Source organism: Coptis chinensis, chromosome 7 (genome assembly GCF_015680905.1).
Source record: "Coptis chinensis isolate HL-2020 chromosome 7, ASM1568090v1, whole genome shotgun sequence".
NCBI lineage: Eukaryota > Viridiplantae > Streptophyta > Magnoliopsida > Ranunculales > Ranunculaceae > Coptis > Coptis chinensis.
Window position 1 is genome coordinate 86,899,006 of NC_141462.1, and position 14,438 is coordinate 86,913,443.

General features: G+C 35.5%; 1 protein-coding gene across 2 annotated transcripts; it reads right to left on the reverse strand.

Moving 5' to 3' along the window:
- Positions 1-4,303: 4,303 nt before the first annotated feature.
- On the reverse strand, positions 4,304-14,207 carry LOC147489633 (vacuolar cation/proton exchanger 3-like). 2 transcript variants are annotated; one of them, XM_086570554.1, is made up of 12 exons: positions 13,663-14,207; positions 8,040-8,107; positions 7,926-7,954; positions 7,647-7,843; positions 7,352-7,564; positions 7,072-7,206; positions 6,853-6,969; positions 6,697-6,750; positions 6,486-6,602; positions 6,123-6,213; positions 5,951-6,015; positions 4,304-4,833 (listed from the first exon to the last, which is right to left on the reverse strand). In XM_086570554.1, exons 1-11 carry the CDS (start codon positions 13,954-13,956, stop codon positions 5,954-5,956), a joined length of 1,377 nt encoding a protein of 458 aa, XP_086426680.1. In that variant the 5' UTR covers positions 13,957-14,207; the 3' UTR covers positions 4,304-4,833; positions 5,951-5,953. The 2 variants fall into 2 exon arrangements, with proteins under 2 accessions (XP_086426680.1, XP_086426679.1); XM_086570553.1 differs by having other exon boundaries at positions 4,789-5,202; positions 13,663-14,206.
- Between the last annotated feature and the right edge of the window lie 231 nt (positions 14,208-14,438).

Here is a 14,438-nt window from a genome sequence, read left to right on the forward strand (position 1 = left end):
AGCAGCACCTGACACACGGTGAAAGACTTCTACGTTGAACTCACCCCAACAAACTGTACGTAATGCCACTGATACCTGTTAGTTTTGTAGGTAGCGTCTAACATGAAAACTATTGGAAAAGTTCGAACCAACTTAACACCTTCTAGATGGGCCCATAACAACCCCGTTATCTCCTCGGTATTCTCATCATGTCTCAACTCCTCAAAATAATGTTCTTTTGCTAACAACTCACGTAATTTCTGCAATTATGTGAGACCGTCCATATCCAATTTTCTCACATTTTAGCCTAGCTTGCAGTGTAGACTTGGGATATACTAGATATGTTTTCATGATACCTATTCTTGATGGAATCCAAAATTTGTTTAGGCTTTATTCCACACTTACTCATCTCTGACAGGTACTTTAACTTTAAAACGGTCAAACGAGTAGCAAATGCATGTCCTTCAAGGGTCTTCGCCAATACATGGTTGTGAATACCATTTCTCACTTCTATTTTCCAACTATCGACAGTGCCACGTTGGAAACACTTTTTAACTTAAATAGACATCCCGATTTCTTGGTTCTCGACCTTCTCTTATGAGCCCTCCCTTCGCCTTCCTTCTTGTGTGACTGATACATACCCGAGCACTCGCAAGCCAAATTCAATCTTGCTACTCGGTTTCCCTTGGCACACTCTGATTTTTCAATGAACATTAACTTATCTTCCTCTAGCGGTTGCCCAACTGATTGTCTCGCTACGTGTATGAAAGACCTAAAGACATAAAAAACAACAACTATTATTAATACACTAATAAAATTACATTTAAAAAAAAATTAAAAATGAAATCAATGTCTACTCAATCATATCTCTTCCGTAGTAAAAATTCTATTGTATCACTTAAAATTGGTTGACAATCCACATCATTCGAGTTTGCAGAGGATCGGTTCCTAGATAGCGGCAAATAATTCTTCATATAGAATAATAAAACAAAAGTCTCAAACAATTTGCATTTAGTTTCAAAGTCACAAAAAAAAATGAACTTGTAACTAAATTTAGTCCAAACGACCCAGCCATGTAGTTTCATAGAGGGTCTAAATGACCTAGCCATGTAGTTCTATAATGTCCCCAAAAGACCCAGCTAAGTAGTTCTATAGTGTCCCCAAACGACCCAGCCATGTCGTTTTATAGTGTTCCCAAACGACCTAGCCATGTCGTTTGGGCTCAGGTTTTGCATTTATTCATTCATTCAATCAATCAAGTGTTTTGTATTCATTCTAATCAAGTGTTACCTCATTATTTAGGTTTGCACTTTGTCGTCGACAATTTCTCGGCATCTCATTTGCTCGACTAGTCGCATCTTCAAATTCTTCACCTTGACTTTCAACATTTTGTTCCACTTCTTCACTTTCAACATATCTTCTATTTTATCCTTCTCTAATTTGTTGTTGCACCTCAAACATTACCTCAAATGCTTCTTCTTCATCTTCATGTTCCATTTAGAGAAACTTGAGTATTCTAATATATAGAGAAACTTGAGTATTCTATGTATGGAGTAAGGATTTTGATGAAAAAAGGAGCAAGGAGGAGTAAGGAGTATTCTATATATATTTGAAATTTTGATATATTTCGAATAATTGAGTGAAATATGTTTATAAACCCTAAACTCTAAACCCTAAACTAGTTTATTATTCACAATTGAATAAAAAAAATGGAAAATAACAAGTTTAGATATAAAACAAATTATTATTTTAGATTTGGATAATTGAGTGAAATATGTTTGAAATTAAAAAATTTTTATGTCGGTTCGAAATTTATAAACCCTAAACCCAAACCCCAAACCCCCAAACTAGTTTATGATTCATAATTTGAAAAAGAAAATAATAAATAATAAATTTAGATATAAAACAAATTATTATTTTAAATAATTAAGTAAAATATGTTGGTACGAAATTTGTGAACCCTAAACCCTAAACCCCAAACCCCAAACTCCTAATCTAGTTTATGATTCACAATTTTAAAAATAAAATAACAAATAACAAATTTAGATATAAAACAAATTATTATTTCGAATAATTAAGTGAAATATGTTGGTACGAAATTTCTAAATCCTAAACCCTGAACCTCAAACCACAAACTAGTTTATGATTCACAATTGAAAAAATAATAATAATAACAAGTTTAAATATAAAACAAATTATTATTTTAGATTTTAGCATGTTTGATTACATGTTTTAACTTGGTTAAATATATACTATGTCATAACAGATAAAGAGTGCAGAGTGTATGTAATTGTGTTGGTGTAACTAATTGTGTTGTTCCTAACCCAATTTTTTAAATTAGATTTCAATTTTCCTAATTCAATTGTGATGTATTGATAATTGATCATTACTAATTCAATTTTACACATAATTGTTTAAATAAATTATTATACACTTATGATTGATTAATTGTTTGTATTATAAGAAAATTGTTGGTGTTTATGTATAAAAAAGTGTAATTGGTGTTTATGTCCAAACGACTTCACCATATCTCCCCATAGAAGCCCTAAACGACCCAGCCATACCACTTGCATGTGTCAAATGATTAGCCAAATCTAAAATGCATACACAAACGATGTGGCCAAGTCGTTTGAGTGTACACTCAAACAACGTGGCCATATCATTTGAGTGTTACTTAAACTAACACTCAAAAGACTTGGCCATATAGTTTTCGTATACACTCAAACGATATGGGCACATCGATTTGGTATACACTCAAACGATTTGGCTATATCGTTTGAGCAAACGATATGGCCAAGTCGTTTGAGTGTTAGTTTAAGTAACACTCAAACGATATGGGCAAGTCGTTTGAGTACACTCAAACTCAAATGATATGGCCAAGTCATTTGAGTGTATACCAAAACGACGTGGCCATATCGTTTGCGTACACACTCAAACGACTTGGCCATATCGTTTAAGTGTATACCAAAACGGCCCGGAGGGTTCGTTTTGGCAAGACCGAATGAATTGGTTGCTGGGCCTGGGCTTTGATGGCAAACTTGTAAAAATTTTTTTTTTTTTAGGATTGCTCAATCCAATTTGATGAGTGCCCGATGGAATCACCTTATTTTGATAATACAAACCGGAACGCATTGTTAATACCATTTGCATCTACTATCCATGGCTAAAATCTGAACTTAATTATGTTGGAATAAGTTTTGTTGTCCCAAATTGGATAATAAGACAAAATAAAACTTAGTAAATAATAAATGAGAAATCAATTTAAAAAAAAACTACAAAAGTTGTTATCCTATCCCATTTATATAATGAGATGAGAATAAAAATAAAATTGTGTTGGTGCCTTACCGTTTGGGGACAAAAGCTTTTTTTTCCCGATAAACAAACTAATTGTGTCAATCAAAAGATAAATTACATACAACAACATGGAAACAAGAAAAAATAGATGAAAACAATACAAGAGAACCACAACAAGTACTGAACATCTAGAAAATCTTGAACCGAACTCCACTTGAACTGAACGCCCAACACCGACAGCAAATCCACATTGGCAACCCCACCACCACTTTCTCCGATTCAGCTACAATCTTACTCAACCAAATGCCATGTTAGATCTCCCAAACAAAAACTCAAGAGCCTTCAAATCGCACAGTATTACACTCCACGACACCAACGACAGATTAGCAATTCCATAAAGAAATTCCCCACCAAGAGCCCCACAAAAGGGTGGTGGCCTGACCATGTTACTATCCAAACCAGCAATCCAGAGAGGGAATAGATAAAGGGAGATAGTCTTGGTCTCAATCAATTAAGATATAGAGCCAAACCAAAGAAATGTATAGAAAAGGCTGAACCCATGGCTTTGCCATTGATAGTGAGCTACTAGATCAAAAGGAACCAGCTGGAAGCAACAACCACCAGAAAAATACAACCACAAACCTAAATCTAACTTATTTAAGGTCTTCAAAGAAGAAACGATATGCAAAATTAGAAAATAAGGTTTCACCAAAGGAGAAAACCAAAGCCTCCATAACCAGATCCAATGAAATGCACGACCCGTGATGTCAATCATCCTATGTGTTGCAAGAACACTTAAAGGAGCGATTTTTTCTTTTTTTTCTTTTTCATTGCGGCTGGAGTGAGAAGAAAGAGAAACTAACAGAGAGGTTGAGAAGAAGAGGAGATTTGACAAGGAAAGGTACTGCTTTTCCCCAGGAGAGGGTTTCTCTACTCCCTCGGGGACAAAAAGCTGATGCATCACAAAGTCATTTAAATTTTAAAATAGGCTTCTAGTTAAATGTAACTAACCCAAGAGAAATGAACGAGGGGAACAATGGAAAACCAGATCAACTTCACATAAATCAAGTTCTTTATACAATTATTATACAGATCATTCCCGCGAACGGAAAAAAGTGTGCTCTGGTCATTGGGCAAGGTGAGCAAGACCTTCTAATTTGTAAAAATGAAGGGAAAACTACCTTTCCCATTGCAATAAAAAACTATCGACGCCCCTTGAGTCCTGGACGGCTTAACCCAGTTTTCGACTGAATTACATGGGATGGGTGAAGGTACAACATCACCTTTTGGTAATTTGCGGAAGGAAAATGTAAAAAGTGAAACTTAAAATGCTCACAATACACACCATGCCTCGAGGTACACGGCTTAGTGCACCTCAAGGAGTCAACACATAAGATGATCATTTTTCAGTATAACTGGGGCAGTATTGCTCCAAACATCGAAGTACTCGGAAGCAAGGTAGTCCCTGTCAAAAAAATTCTTTTCTTTCTATATAACCGCATAACCAACAAATAATTTCGGGAAACCAGGAAGTTTGCTTCCTTTCTCCTTTATCCATATCTGATATCAAGTTCAGGGAACATAATTAGTACTTCTTCAAAAGCTTCAATAATTAAAAACTTTCAGGGAACATAATTATCCATATTGTCAAAACAAAAACTTTACACAGTTTTCCTCCTAAGGTATTTTGTACTTCTTCAAAAGCTTCAACGCATGTACATGTTTCCTAAGGGATGGGCTTTGACACTCTTTTGAGCATTTGAAGAACGCCGAAGTTGCTTGCACTAATACTCTTGGGAAGGCATTTAAGCGAATTAAAAACCGTTAACCACAAACATTCATGGATTAGCAATAAGTCAACTGTTAACTCTTTCAGGGAAGATGGTGTTCTGGTTCAGATGCCATGTGCCCTTTCCTTAAAGACAAAGCCTGCATATAAACGCAAGTCCTAGTTGATATATTTGTAAAATGTTATATCAAATGTCCTAAAATCTATAAGGATTACTAAATTTATAGACCTTATTGTAATTTTTGTTGGTATATTTCATGAGTCTTAATGAAAAAGGAACTCTATAGCTGCAGTTTACCTTCTAAACCATGAGATGATTTCCAAAAACAAAAATTTTGTCCAGAAGCAAGCATGGGGTTAGCACATATTAGATAAGTGAAAAATTATCTAATACGTAGGTGCTAGTGGCATCATTCCTTACCAGCACAACTACAACCCTTCCAATGGGATGTCCAAAAATACATAAGTTCCATGCTGTTAGCACATATTGCTGCAGACTATCAGCCACCCTGTCAGCTTCTCTATATATGGTTAAGCATAGCCTCAAAGGAGTAAGATACCCCTAATGTGTTTAGCTAGCATTTCACTCTCCAGGTAGGCCGAAATCAATTAAGAGATTAAAGCCCTAAAAGGGTCTTATGAATCAGCATTTTCTAGGTATAGACATCTTTATCAATTAATAAATTTTGTCACAAACTTAATTCCATGCAAAGTAACATATGCTTAAGAAAATATTTGAATATGCAGTTTTAAACTTTCTCTAAGATCTGTGCATCTTCAATATTTGAATGCTTAAGAAAATGTTTGAATACAAAGTACATCCTCAATGTGCATCCTCAATAGCGCTACATATAAGATCTGTGTTCAATAAAAAAAACTAATATTTACCTGTCAAACAGAAAAGGTCTCTTCAAGAGATGACTGAGATCCCAAGTTCAAGATGTTTGATGGCTCTGTCAAGATAATTTAAAACACTCCAAATGAGGAAATTATGATAGATATTGCAAGGACAAATCATATCTACCCTCGACAGAAAGGTTGGTTTCAGATAAGGACTTACTGACTGGAAATTTGGCAAAGAAAAAAGAAACTGCGATGATAATGTAGCATAGCATGAGAATCAGTCCTTTCATGTAGTGCGATGTGCCATCCTACAAATGATAATAGGATCTTATTAGAACGAGCAAGTCGTCGAGCATATTTAGCTCAACAGACAAAATGAGCTATTTAGATGGTCGGTCTCATTTGGAATAAATGAACAAACTATTTCTCAGTAATCTTTCAATTTAAATTTAAATCAGAGAAGGAAAAGCTTAGCTCAGAATTTTTTACTTTTTTTTTCTCAAATGTTCGAAATGCTTTTGTAGTTTTGTTTTTGTTTTTTTCAATTATGGAAATAGGACACGAATACATAAGCACCCACCTGTAAGGTAAAGGCTGTAATCAATATTGACAGACCAAGAGAGCCAATTTCAAGGATGTTGAGATCAAGATCCATTGGGATACCTCCTATCCACGCAACAATGATGATCAATGGAACCTGAATAACAACGGGAATCATTAGGAGAAGTTCTTAGCTATGAGTGACTAATACTGATACACATAGTTGTTTCTGCCGAATCACAATTTCTCACCACAAAAATAGAAATTTGGGTTGAAGACCCCAAAGCAACACCTAAACATATATCCTGCATTATTCAGATTTCAAAAATTAGTTCATAGGCAAGTAAATTTTCTTAGTGAATAAATAATCAAAGAATATGTATAATGTAAGTCCACATTATATATACCAATTTATCCTTGAAAGCAAAAATTATTGCGCCTGCATGTTCAGCGGCATTTCCAACTATGGGCAACAAGATTACGCTGAGGAAGCCAACAGAAATTCCCCAAGAACTCGAAGCATACTGAACATCAAGCCATTTGAAGATAAATCAACAAAAGGTCATCAATGAAGTCAGTATCATCAGAACAAATCTTGCATATTAAAATGAGGATAAGAAATATACCTCAATCGTGCCTACAACAAATTCAGATAATAATGCTATTAAAACAGTTATTCCTGCAAGCCAAGCAAACGCACTCCAAAATCCAATCACAGCCTCTTCAGCGTTGATAATATCATCTTCAGCATCATCTTCCGCCTTAACACAAAAATGATAGACTTTAGTTAGCACATAAATGATAGACTTTACATGTTTATCTTCAAACTAACTAGTTAGTTCAAATGGGCAAGGAATAAAGAAAGAAAAATCAAAATGAAAGGCATTATAGATAATGACAAGTAACCTCTTTTGCTTCAAAAAACTCTCGATGAGTCTTCAATTGGAAGAAAAGGTATACAACATAGGCGATTAGCATAACGATGCTGATCACTCTTGACATCTGGAGAGTGGGATCAAATGCAAGAGTACTGGTGCTCGATGTGTAACGAACCAGCAAAGGCAGCGTGTGGCACAATAATCCCAAAAACAGAAGTAAAGAATTCACATCGGCTTGCTTCTGTTAATTTAGCAAAGTATTATCAAGTTGAACAGTGTGAATAAAAGTTGTGTTTAAAATCAAACTATGACCAATGTCTTACTCTATCATATTTTTGTTCCTTTTTTAGATTGGCAATACCACCACAAAAGAGAGAAGTCCCAAGAACCAGAAGTAGATTTGAAAGTATAGAACCCAAAAGGGAGTACTTCACAACATCTATTTTTCCCCGAAATAAAGCGAATAACGCAATTATAAGCTCTGTTGCATTACCACATGTTGCATTGAGTAGCCCTCCCACTGCACATACAAAAACCTACACCTATCACGATTCGTCCACAGCAAAAAACAATGACGACAACAAGAAGTTAGAAATAAATACCTGTTGGACCAGTGAAGAATGCAATTTGTCTGCAAACTCAGAACAAATAAATTAATAAAGAACATTACAAAAAGGGAAAAAAAATAGATGTCTATTTTATCTCTCCAAACATACTCAGTGAGAAAGCTCAGTCTTTCAGCAAGTGGGATGAGGGCAAGCAAACTAAAGGCAAATGTCCAGGCCTGTTTGAACAGAAGAAGCAGACAACCATAAGACTTAATCTTTACATATTCCCGAAAACTGTTCATAATTTCTTATAAGAAAAATAAGAATGGGAACAGTACTAATGTTAATATCAACATTGTTTTGATGATTCCAATAGCTGTTAGACCAAAAATAACTCAGCATACACAGAGGAGACATACTTGAGGGGGCAGGGGGCAGGTGGGAAAATTTTAACATACAAAGCCTAAGGGTGTCTTTTCGGTCCCAATTTTCTAAAACACAGCATTTTTCTTCTACTTATAGACTAGTAGTTTTTCTCTTCCCTGTCTCTCTTCCTATTCATATCTGTACTTATTACTCTATCTCTTAAATTTTTTATTTTGCTAGCTAAGCCATAATATTCTAAAATGAAAAGAAAGATACAAAAGAATTGGACCAAGCCAATTCTGATTTACATTCAACAATATGCCAAGTGAAATATAGTTTTTAGAAGTATAATAAATAAGCAAATATAAGTTTTACAAGATATATCATAATGGCTATTAAAAAAATGTGTATTCTACACCTGATGATTGTCTTTACTCTAAAAAATGGAGTGACATAAACCTCGTGGTAAAAATTACTACATGGGAAAGTAGGTTCCAAACGCCATATAATGTAAGCTCAAGGACCATGAATAGCCCACCCCTATATCAATTTTTGCACTACCTTCACTAATCCAGGAGGATCTTTACAAGCATGAGAAAACTCTTCCTACTTCCAGTTCCTGTCACCAATAATTTCGGTTTCCTGTTCCCAATTATCTCCGCCTCTCGTCGCTGATTCCTAACATTGACGCCTCCTATCACCAGCTTCGGACATGAAGGTTATATAGAAAGGATGATGATAGAAGATGGTTGTATCAGAAGGAAGGTAATGTAGATTGAAGCAGCGGAAACAACACTTAATTAAAATCTACACTTTGCAAAACCCTGAAAATCTTTCAATAATTCATAAACACAAAACAGCTAACTCATAACTTAATTACAAGCCCTTATTTATAACAACCAACTAGGGTTTTCTTTGTTAAGCAAAGAAATTACTAACATACCCTTGCATCAAATAACTAAACACAGAAAAACCAATTAAACTAAAGAGCCGCCTATTGCATGCACCCATGGGCTTGACCTATACTAGACTAGATGTCCACATCACACTCTTCAGGTTGAAGAAGTTTATCCACAAGCTAAAGTAGGGAGCATTAGTAGCTGGAAACACCGACAAAGCTTCATGTATAAATCTGGAGGAGAGACTGGAACGACTTTAGTCGACTTCCTTGGAACTTCAACTTTCTCTTCGCTGCCATCTGCTAATAAAATTGAACGCTTCTTTTTCTTTGGACATTCAGTTGTTGCCCAATTACACCACATTCAAAGCACTTCCTAGCAGCATTATATATATATATACCAGCAGCCAACACAGGAGTAGCAGTAGTAATTGCACTTGCAGAACCAGTAGAAGATGATGCAAATGTCTCACTTGGATAAAGCATCTGCTCAGCACGCAATGCCTATTTAAATGTTGATGCTATATCATCAATTTCAAACATAATCAGTGCTTCACAAATTGATGCGTGATCCATTTAGATAACGTCCCACCCTCTGTTCATGTTTCTACTAACTTAGCACGGATGCACAACAACTGAAATTGCTCAGTCTCCTAAACTAAAGACTATTGTTGTTTCAAATTTTGTAGATGAATAAACAAATCTTGTTGGTACTGTTTAGGACAAAATTAGCATATAATTCTAGACACATAGTAGACCAAGTGCAGACACGTCCCCTCATATTTAATTCATCCCACCACACCAAAACATAATCCTTTAATTTGGTAGTAGCCAATTTAACCTTCTTACTATCATCTAAATTTTTATAGTCAAAAGCCTTTTCAATTCGATTAAGCCAATTAATAAACTCATCAGGGTTGAATTTACCATCAAAAGTAGGCACACCAATTTAAATATCACCAGCTTGACTTCTTTCCAATATGCAGAGGAATCAATTAAAATCAACAACCCCATTACCAACATTTCAATTACCGTGATCATCATCATAATAATTAAAATTGACATTCCTTTCAAAATCACCTGCCTGGCAATTAGGCGATTAGGTTCACGGTATGGCATACGAACACTTTGCTCAGTAGAAGGAGAAAAATGAGAGATGGAAACTGGCCCCTAATTTCGATCCTTGCATTATGATGAATGGGTTGTTCCCAAAAATTTCTATTACCATCAGCCCAATGTTGAAAAGGACGTTGGTAACCAAACCACGACCTCTACCTCGAAACTGGTTAACACACGGGTTTTCCCACCCTTGTTGATTAACATGCACACCCCGAGGGGCTTCTTGCATTGGTAGCCCTCGGTTTTGGCCATTAGGATTTATCCTTGACTGAAAAATCGAATCTTGTAGCCCTTGGGCTATAATGCACGGATACGGCACTTTTGCCATGGTATTGATGTGACACCGGTACGATATTGATACATGTACGGGTAGCAACGTGGTGTACACATCAACCTACTTACTGAAACGCATGACCACATAATGGGTATATGAGCCCACTTGTTTTAGTTCGCATTTGAAGCCCATTACAAAGAACTAAAGCATGTACAACAAATCTGGCCCGTTACAATGAACTTCCACAAAACAAGCCCATTACAAAGATCTAAAGCCTACACAACAATCTTGCCCATCAATACCGACATTACAAAGATATTGTTATACAAAGAATTAAATATCTTTCTATAACAATAGATGCTACAATATGAAAAAAGAATACAGTTTGGCACAATAGATGGAAAACGCAAAAAGGGTTCTCCAACGCCACCATTATCTTGACCAGCCCCAACAATAGGTCGTATACGGTCCCCTATTTCATTCGGGGAACGAATATGATGGGTGTTATTTTCTTTAACAATTCTTTCCACACCATTGTTTTCTGGAGCAATGTGGAATGGTACCATCACTCTACGATGCATCATCAGTACTTTTTTTTTGAAAAAAGTTAATAGGGTTAGGCAAACCCTAACCTGAATTATAATCTTTGAGATATCATTCCTCTTACATCGTTCTCAATCATATCAGTTCAGTTCCTATCAAAAGGTGCAATATTACAACAAAAGTTATCATCCTCTACGTTAGAGAGATTTGTCATGTAGTCAGCACATCTGTTTACCTCTCTATACACATAACAAACAATCACATCCTTTAGCTATGCTAATAGCTTCTACCATATTTTTATAGTACCAAGGAGCCATTTCTGCCTTCATTGAGAATCTTTACTGCTCTTAGGGAATTTGTACACACTCTAATCCTTTGTATTCCTTTCTGCTGACAGAGAATAAGGCCTACCTCTATAGCTTTTAACTCCTGGTAGAATACTAACCTCTCCTTTCCTCCACCTATGTATGTGAACAAGACATTGTCATATTCATCAACTGTCAAACCACCATATCCGACTCGATCATAATGCATTGATCCATCAGTATTCAACTTGATGTAGCCTGATGGTGGAAGTTGCCATTTGCAGTAAATAGGAGCCTTTGTTTTGAACTTCACTTGAACTCCAAGTCTGTCCAATAATTATCGAACCTCTGGTGAATCAATAATAGTTTCGATCTTGACTCCCAAGTACACTTTCATGTCAGTATGAATGTTGTTGGTCAAGCTATCACCATTCTTGAAGATCTTTTTAAGTTTATGTTGTTTCTCTCTCTCCATAAATAGCTTATAGTTGCACAGACATAAACCTTAAGGATCTCAGCATTTGGTGTCTTCTTCCTGCATATATTGATAATGTCACACCATTCTCTGTTTGAGTCTTTGACACGATTACTCAATCCAATCTCTATTTCACTTTTGACCACACATTTCTAGCATACTCATAGTCATAGAACAAATGCTTAGAGTTTTCTCTGTGGCAGTCATAGAAGCAACATTTTTAGCTATTGAGAAACTTTTTGTGTATAAGGCACTTTCACCAGGAACGATTCGTGCTCCGATACCAAATAATATGGATTGAAGCAGCGGAAACAACACTTAATTAAAATCTACACTTTGCAAAACCCTAAAAGTCTCACATTTTATTGAAAATCCTTTAGGTATGTCTTATTTCAATTTGTTTTCCTTATTGATTGACATGTGATTCTTGGCTATGGATTTCTATTGCATACACCCATGGGCTTGACCAATACTCGCCTAGATGTCCATATGAGATGGTCATAAATGAATAATGGTCATACATGATGGTTTTGTCTACTACAATTCCGTCCTACAAGACTAGTTCCATTACTATGTATTAGGAGATAGGATATTGTTAGGAATTTTAATATCTATCAAACACTTGTTGAGTAGGGCATAGAGTCCCACTCTATCACTAAGTCTTGTAAACCTAATAGGGGCAATTTAGTGTTTGTAAAACTCTAATAGAGTAACGAAAGTTTCGCTCCCTATAAATAGGTCTTGTAATCCAAAATGAGCAAGTACAATAGAGAGAGAAAACTTAGGTCTTGTAATCCAAAAAGGAGCAAGTGGAAAACCTTCTCATTATTGTAGATCTATTTTGGAGTTCAATAAGAGAAAACCCTAGAAGATCTTTTTCCTCCATTGTTAATCTTCTTTGCTTTAATCTTGCTTAATCTTTCTTCTCGTTAATAATCTTTTCTATCTACGTGGTTGTTTGGATCATTCACACCTGCTTTTGACATTTATAAAAGTTTATTAGCAAAGGACAGTGTCCACTAAGTTCATCAAACATAGTTCCCACTGAAAACAGTAAAAAAAACAATAGTAATGATGATAAATTTTAGTTTTGTTGATATCTTGTAAAAATTGTGGGAGCAATAATCAACCATGTAGCAACTAGCAAGGCATGACCAAACAAATAGACAAAGTTCAAATATACATTGTGAGCTCCATAGTCCAGACTGTTAAGAAATTTACTCCACATTGTTGTTTATTTTGAGGAAACGCACACGCACAAATCCCAGCCCATGGATGGCATGAGCTACATTGACGATGGTACGTCCATGTCACTTTCAAATTAGGCCTCATATATCAACATGTATCTCAAGACTGGATGTGCCTCAATTAGGTGCCACAGGAAGTGTAGTTACAGGTCTTCAACAGCTTTTTTGACGTGTCATCCTTCTTTTTAAAAACACACTAACCCACAAACTGACATGTAAACTTTTGAAACGCCTCACTTACAAAAAATAAAGAGTACTGTGACTTGTTTCATCTAATGGTGCGCTTTTCAAGATAGCCCAGAAAAACTATGCTAAAGACTTGCTTGGTAGTTCTTCTCAGCTATAGACATTACACATTTGAACTCTAAATTGTCATTAAAATTGCATGAAAACATGCCCATTTGATCATCAAAGAAGTATTGAACGTCATTTCTTTTAATGACTGAGTCAACTCAACTGAGTCAATCAATGAGTTAACCATTAAAATCTAAGCTTATTTTCTAAGATATAAATAATACCCAAACTTAAATGAATAATAAAAAATAAATAAATAAAAAGACTCACCCGTCCAAAGTGGCAATAGTGGGAGATAATAGCAAGAGGAACAGCAGGGAAAAGAATAAAAAGCTTAGTCCCTAAAACCACTTCTTGAAGATTACCCAACAGTTGCCTTAACAAACTTCCGGATTGCAATCTTGAAACAAACCCAAGATCAGACTTCTTCCTTAAAGATGAAGAAGACAGGGTATGCGCAGTTCTTTTGAATTTGCTGTTATTCTGCTTTGGTGTCACACTGTTGCTATGATCACCGTTTTCCAGTACCCAAGCTTCTATTTGTGACGAAGCCATCATAGGCATTAAGTTATAACTTATAACAAAGAGTCTGTTTCAGTGATGACTCTACTAAAAACTGTACAACCTCAAACGAGAAACTGCTGCAGCCAAAAGTCCAAACTAGAATCAGCTTTTTGTTCTTGTTTATTTATTATGTATAATAATATAAAGATTAAAAATATATATATATTATATGAATAAAAACAGTGAGTGAGAGCTGTTTATAGTAAAATTTAAGAATCAGAGTTGAGAAGAGACTTACAAAGTTAAAAGCAAGAGTTTCCTTGAAAGTTCGGTCACTTGTTCTCTTTAAACACAGAATATCCGCCCATTAGTCCATATGCAATTGGTCCCAACTCCCAAGCCAAGTTGGTCACTTACAGTCCAAAGCAAGGTTGATTATGAACCTCGAAATCTCAACAGAAAGTTTCAAAACGTTGTCGTGCCAATTTCTCAGGTTTTGATATACGGTATACCACCACATATATCGACATATATCGGGGTAT

Excerpts from the sequence above, each read along its gene's own strand:
- LOC147489633 (XM_086570554.1), bottom strand. The coding sequence starts at position 13,956 with ATGCCTATGATGGCTTCGTCACAAATAGAAGCTTGGGTACTGGAAAAC. Across the intron at positions 7,955-8,039 it reads AGACTGAGCTTTCTCACTGA|ACAAATTGCATTCTTCACTG; the intron begins GTATGTTTGGAG and ends CTGAGTTTGCAG. Across the intron at positions 6,016-6,122 it reads CTTTGCCAAATTTCCAGTCA|AGCCATCAAACATCTTGAAC; the intron begins GTAAGTCCTTAT and ends TTATCTTGACAG.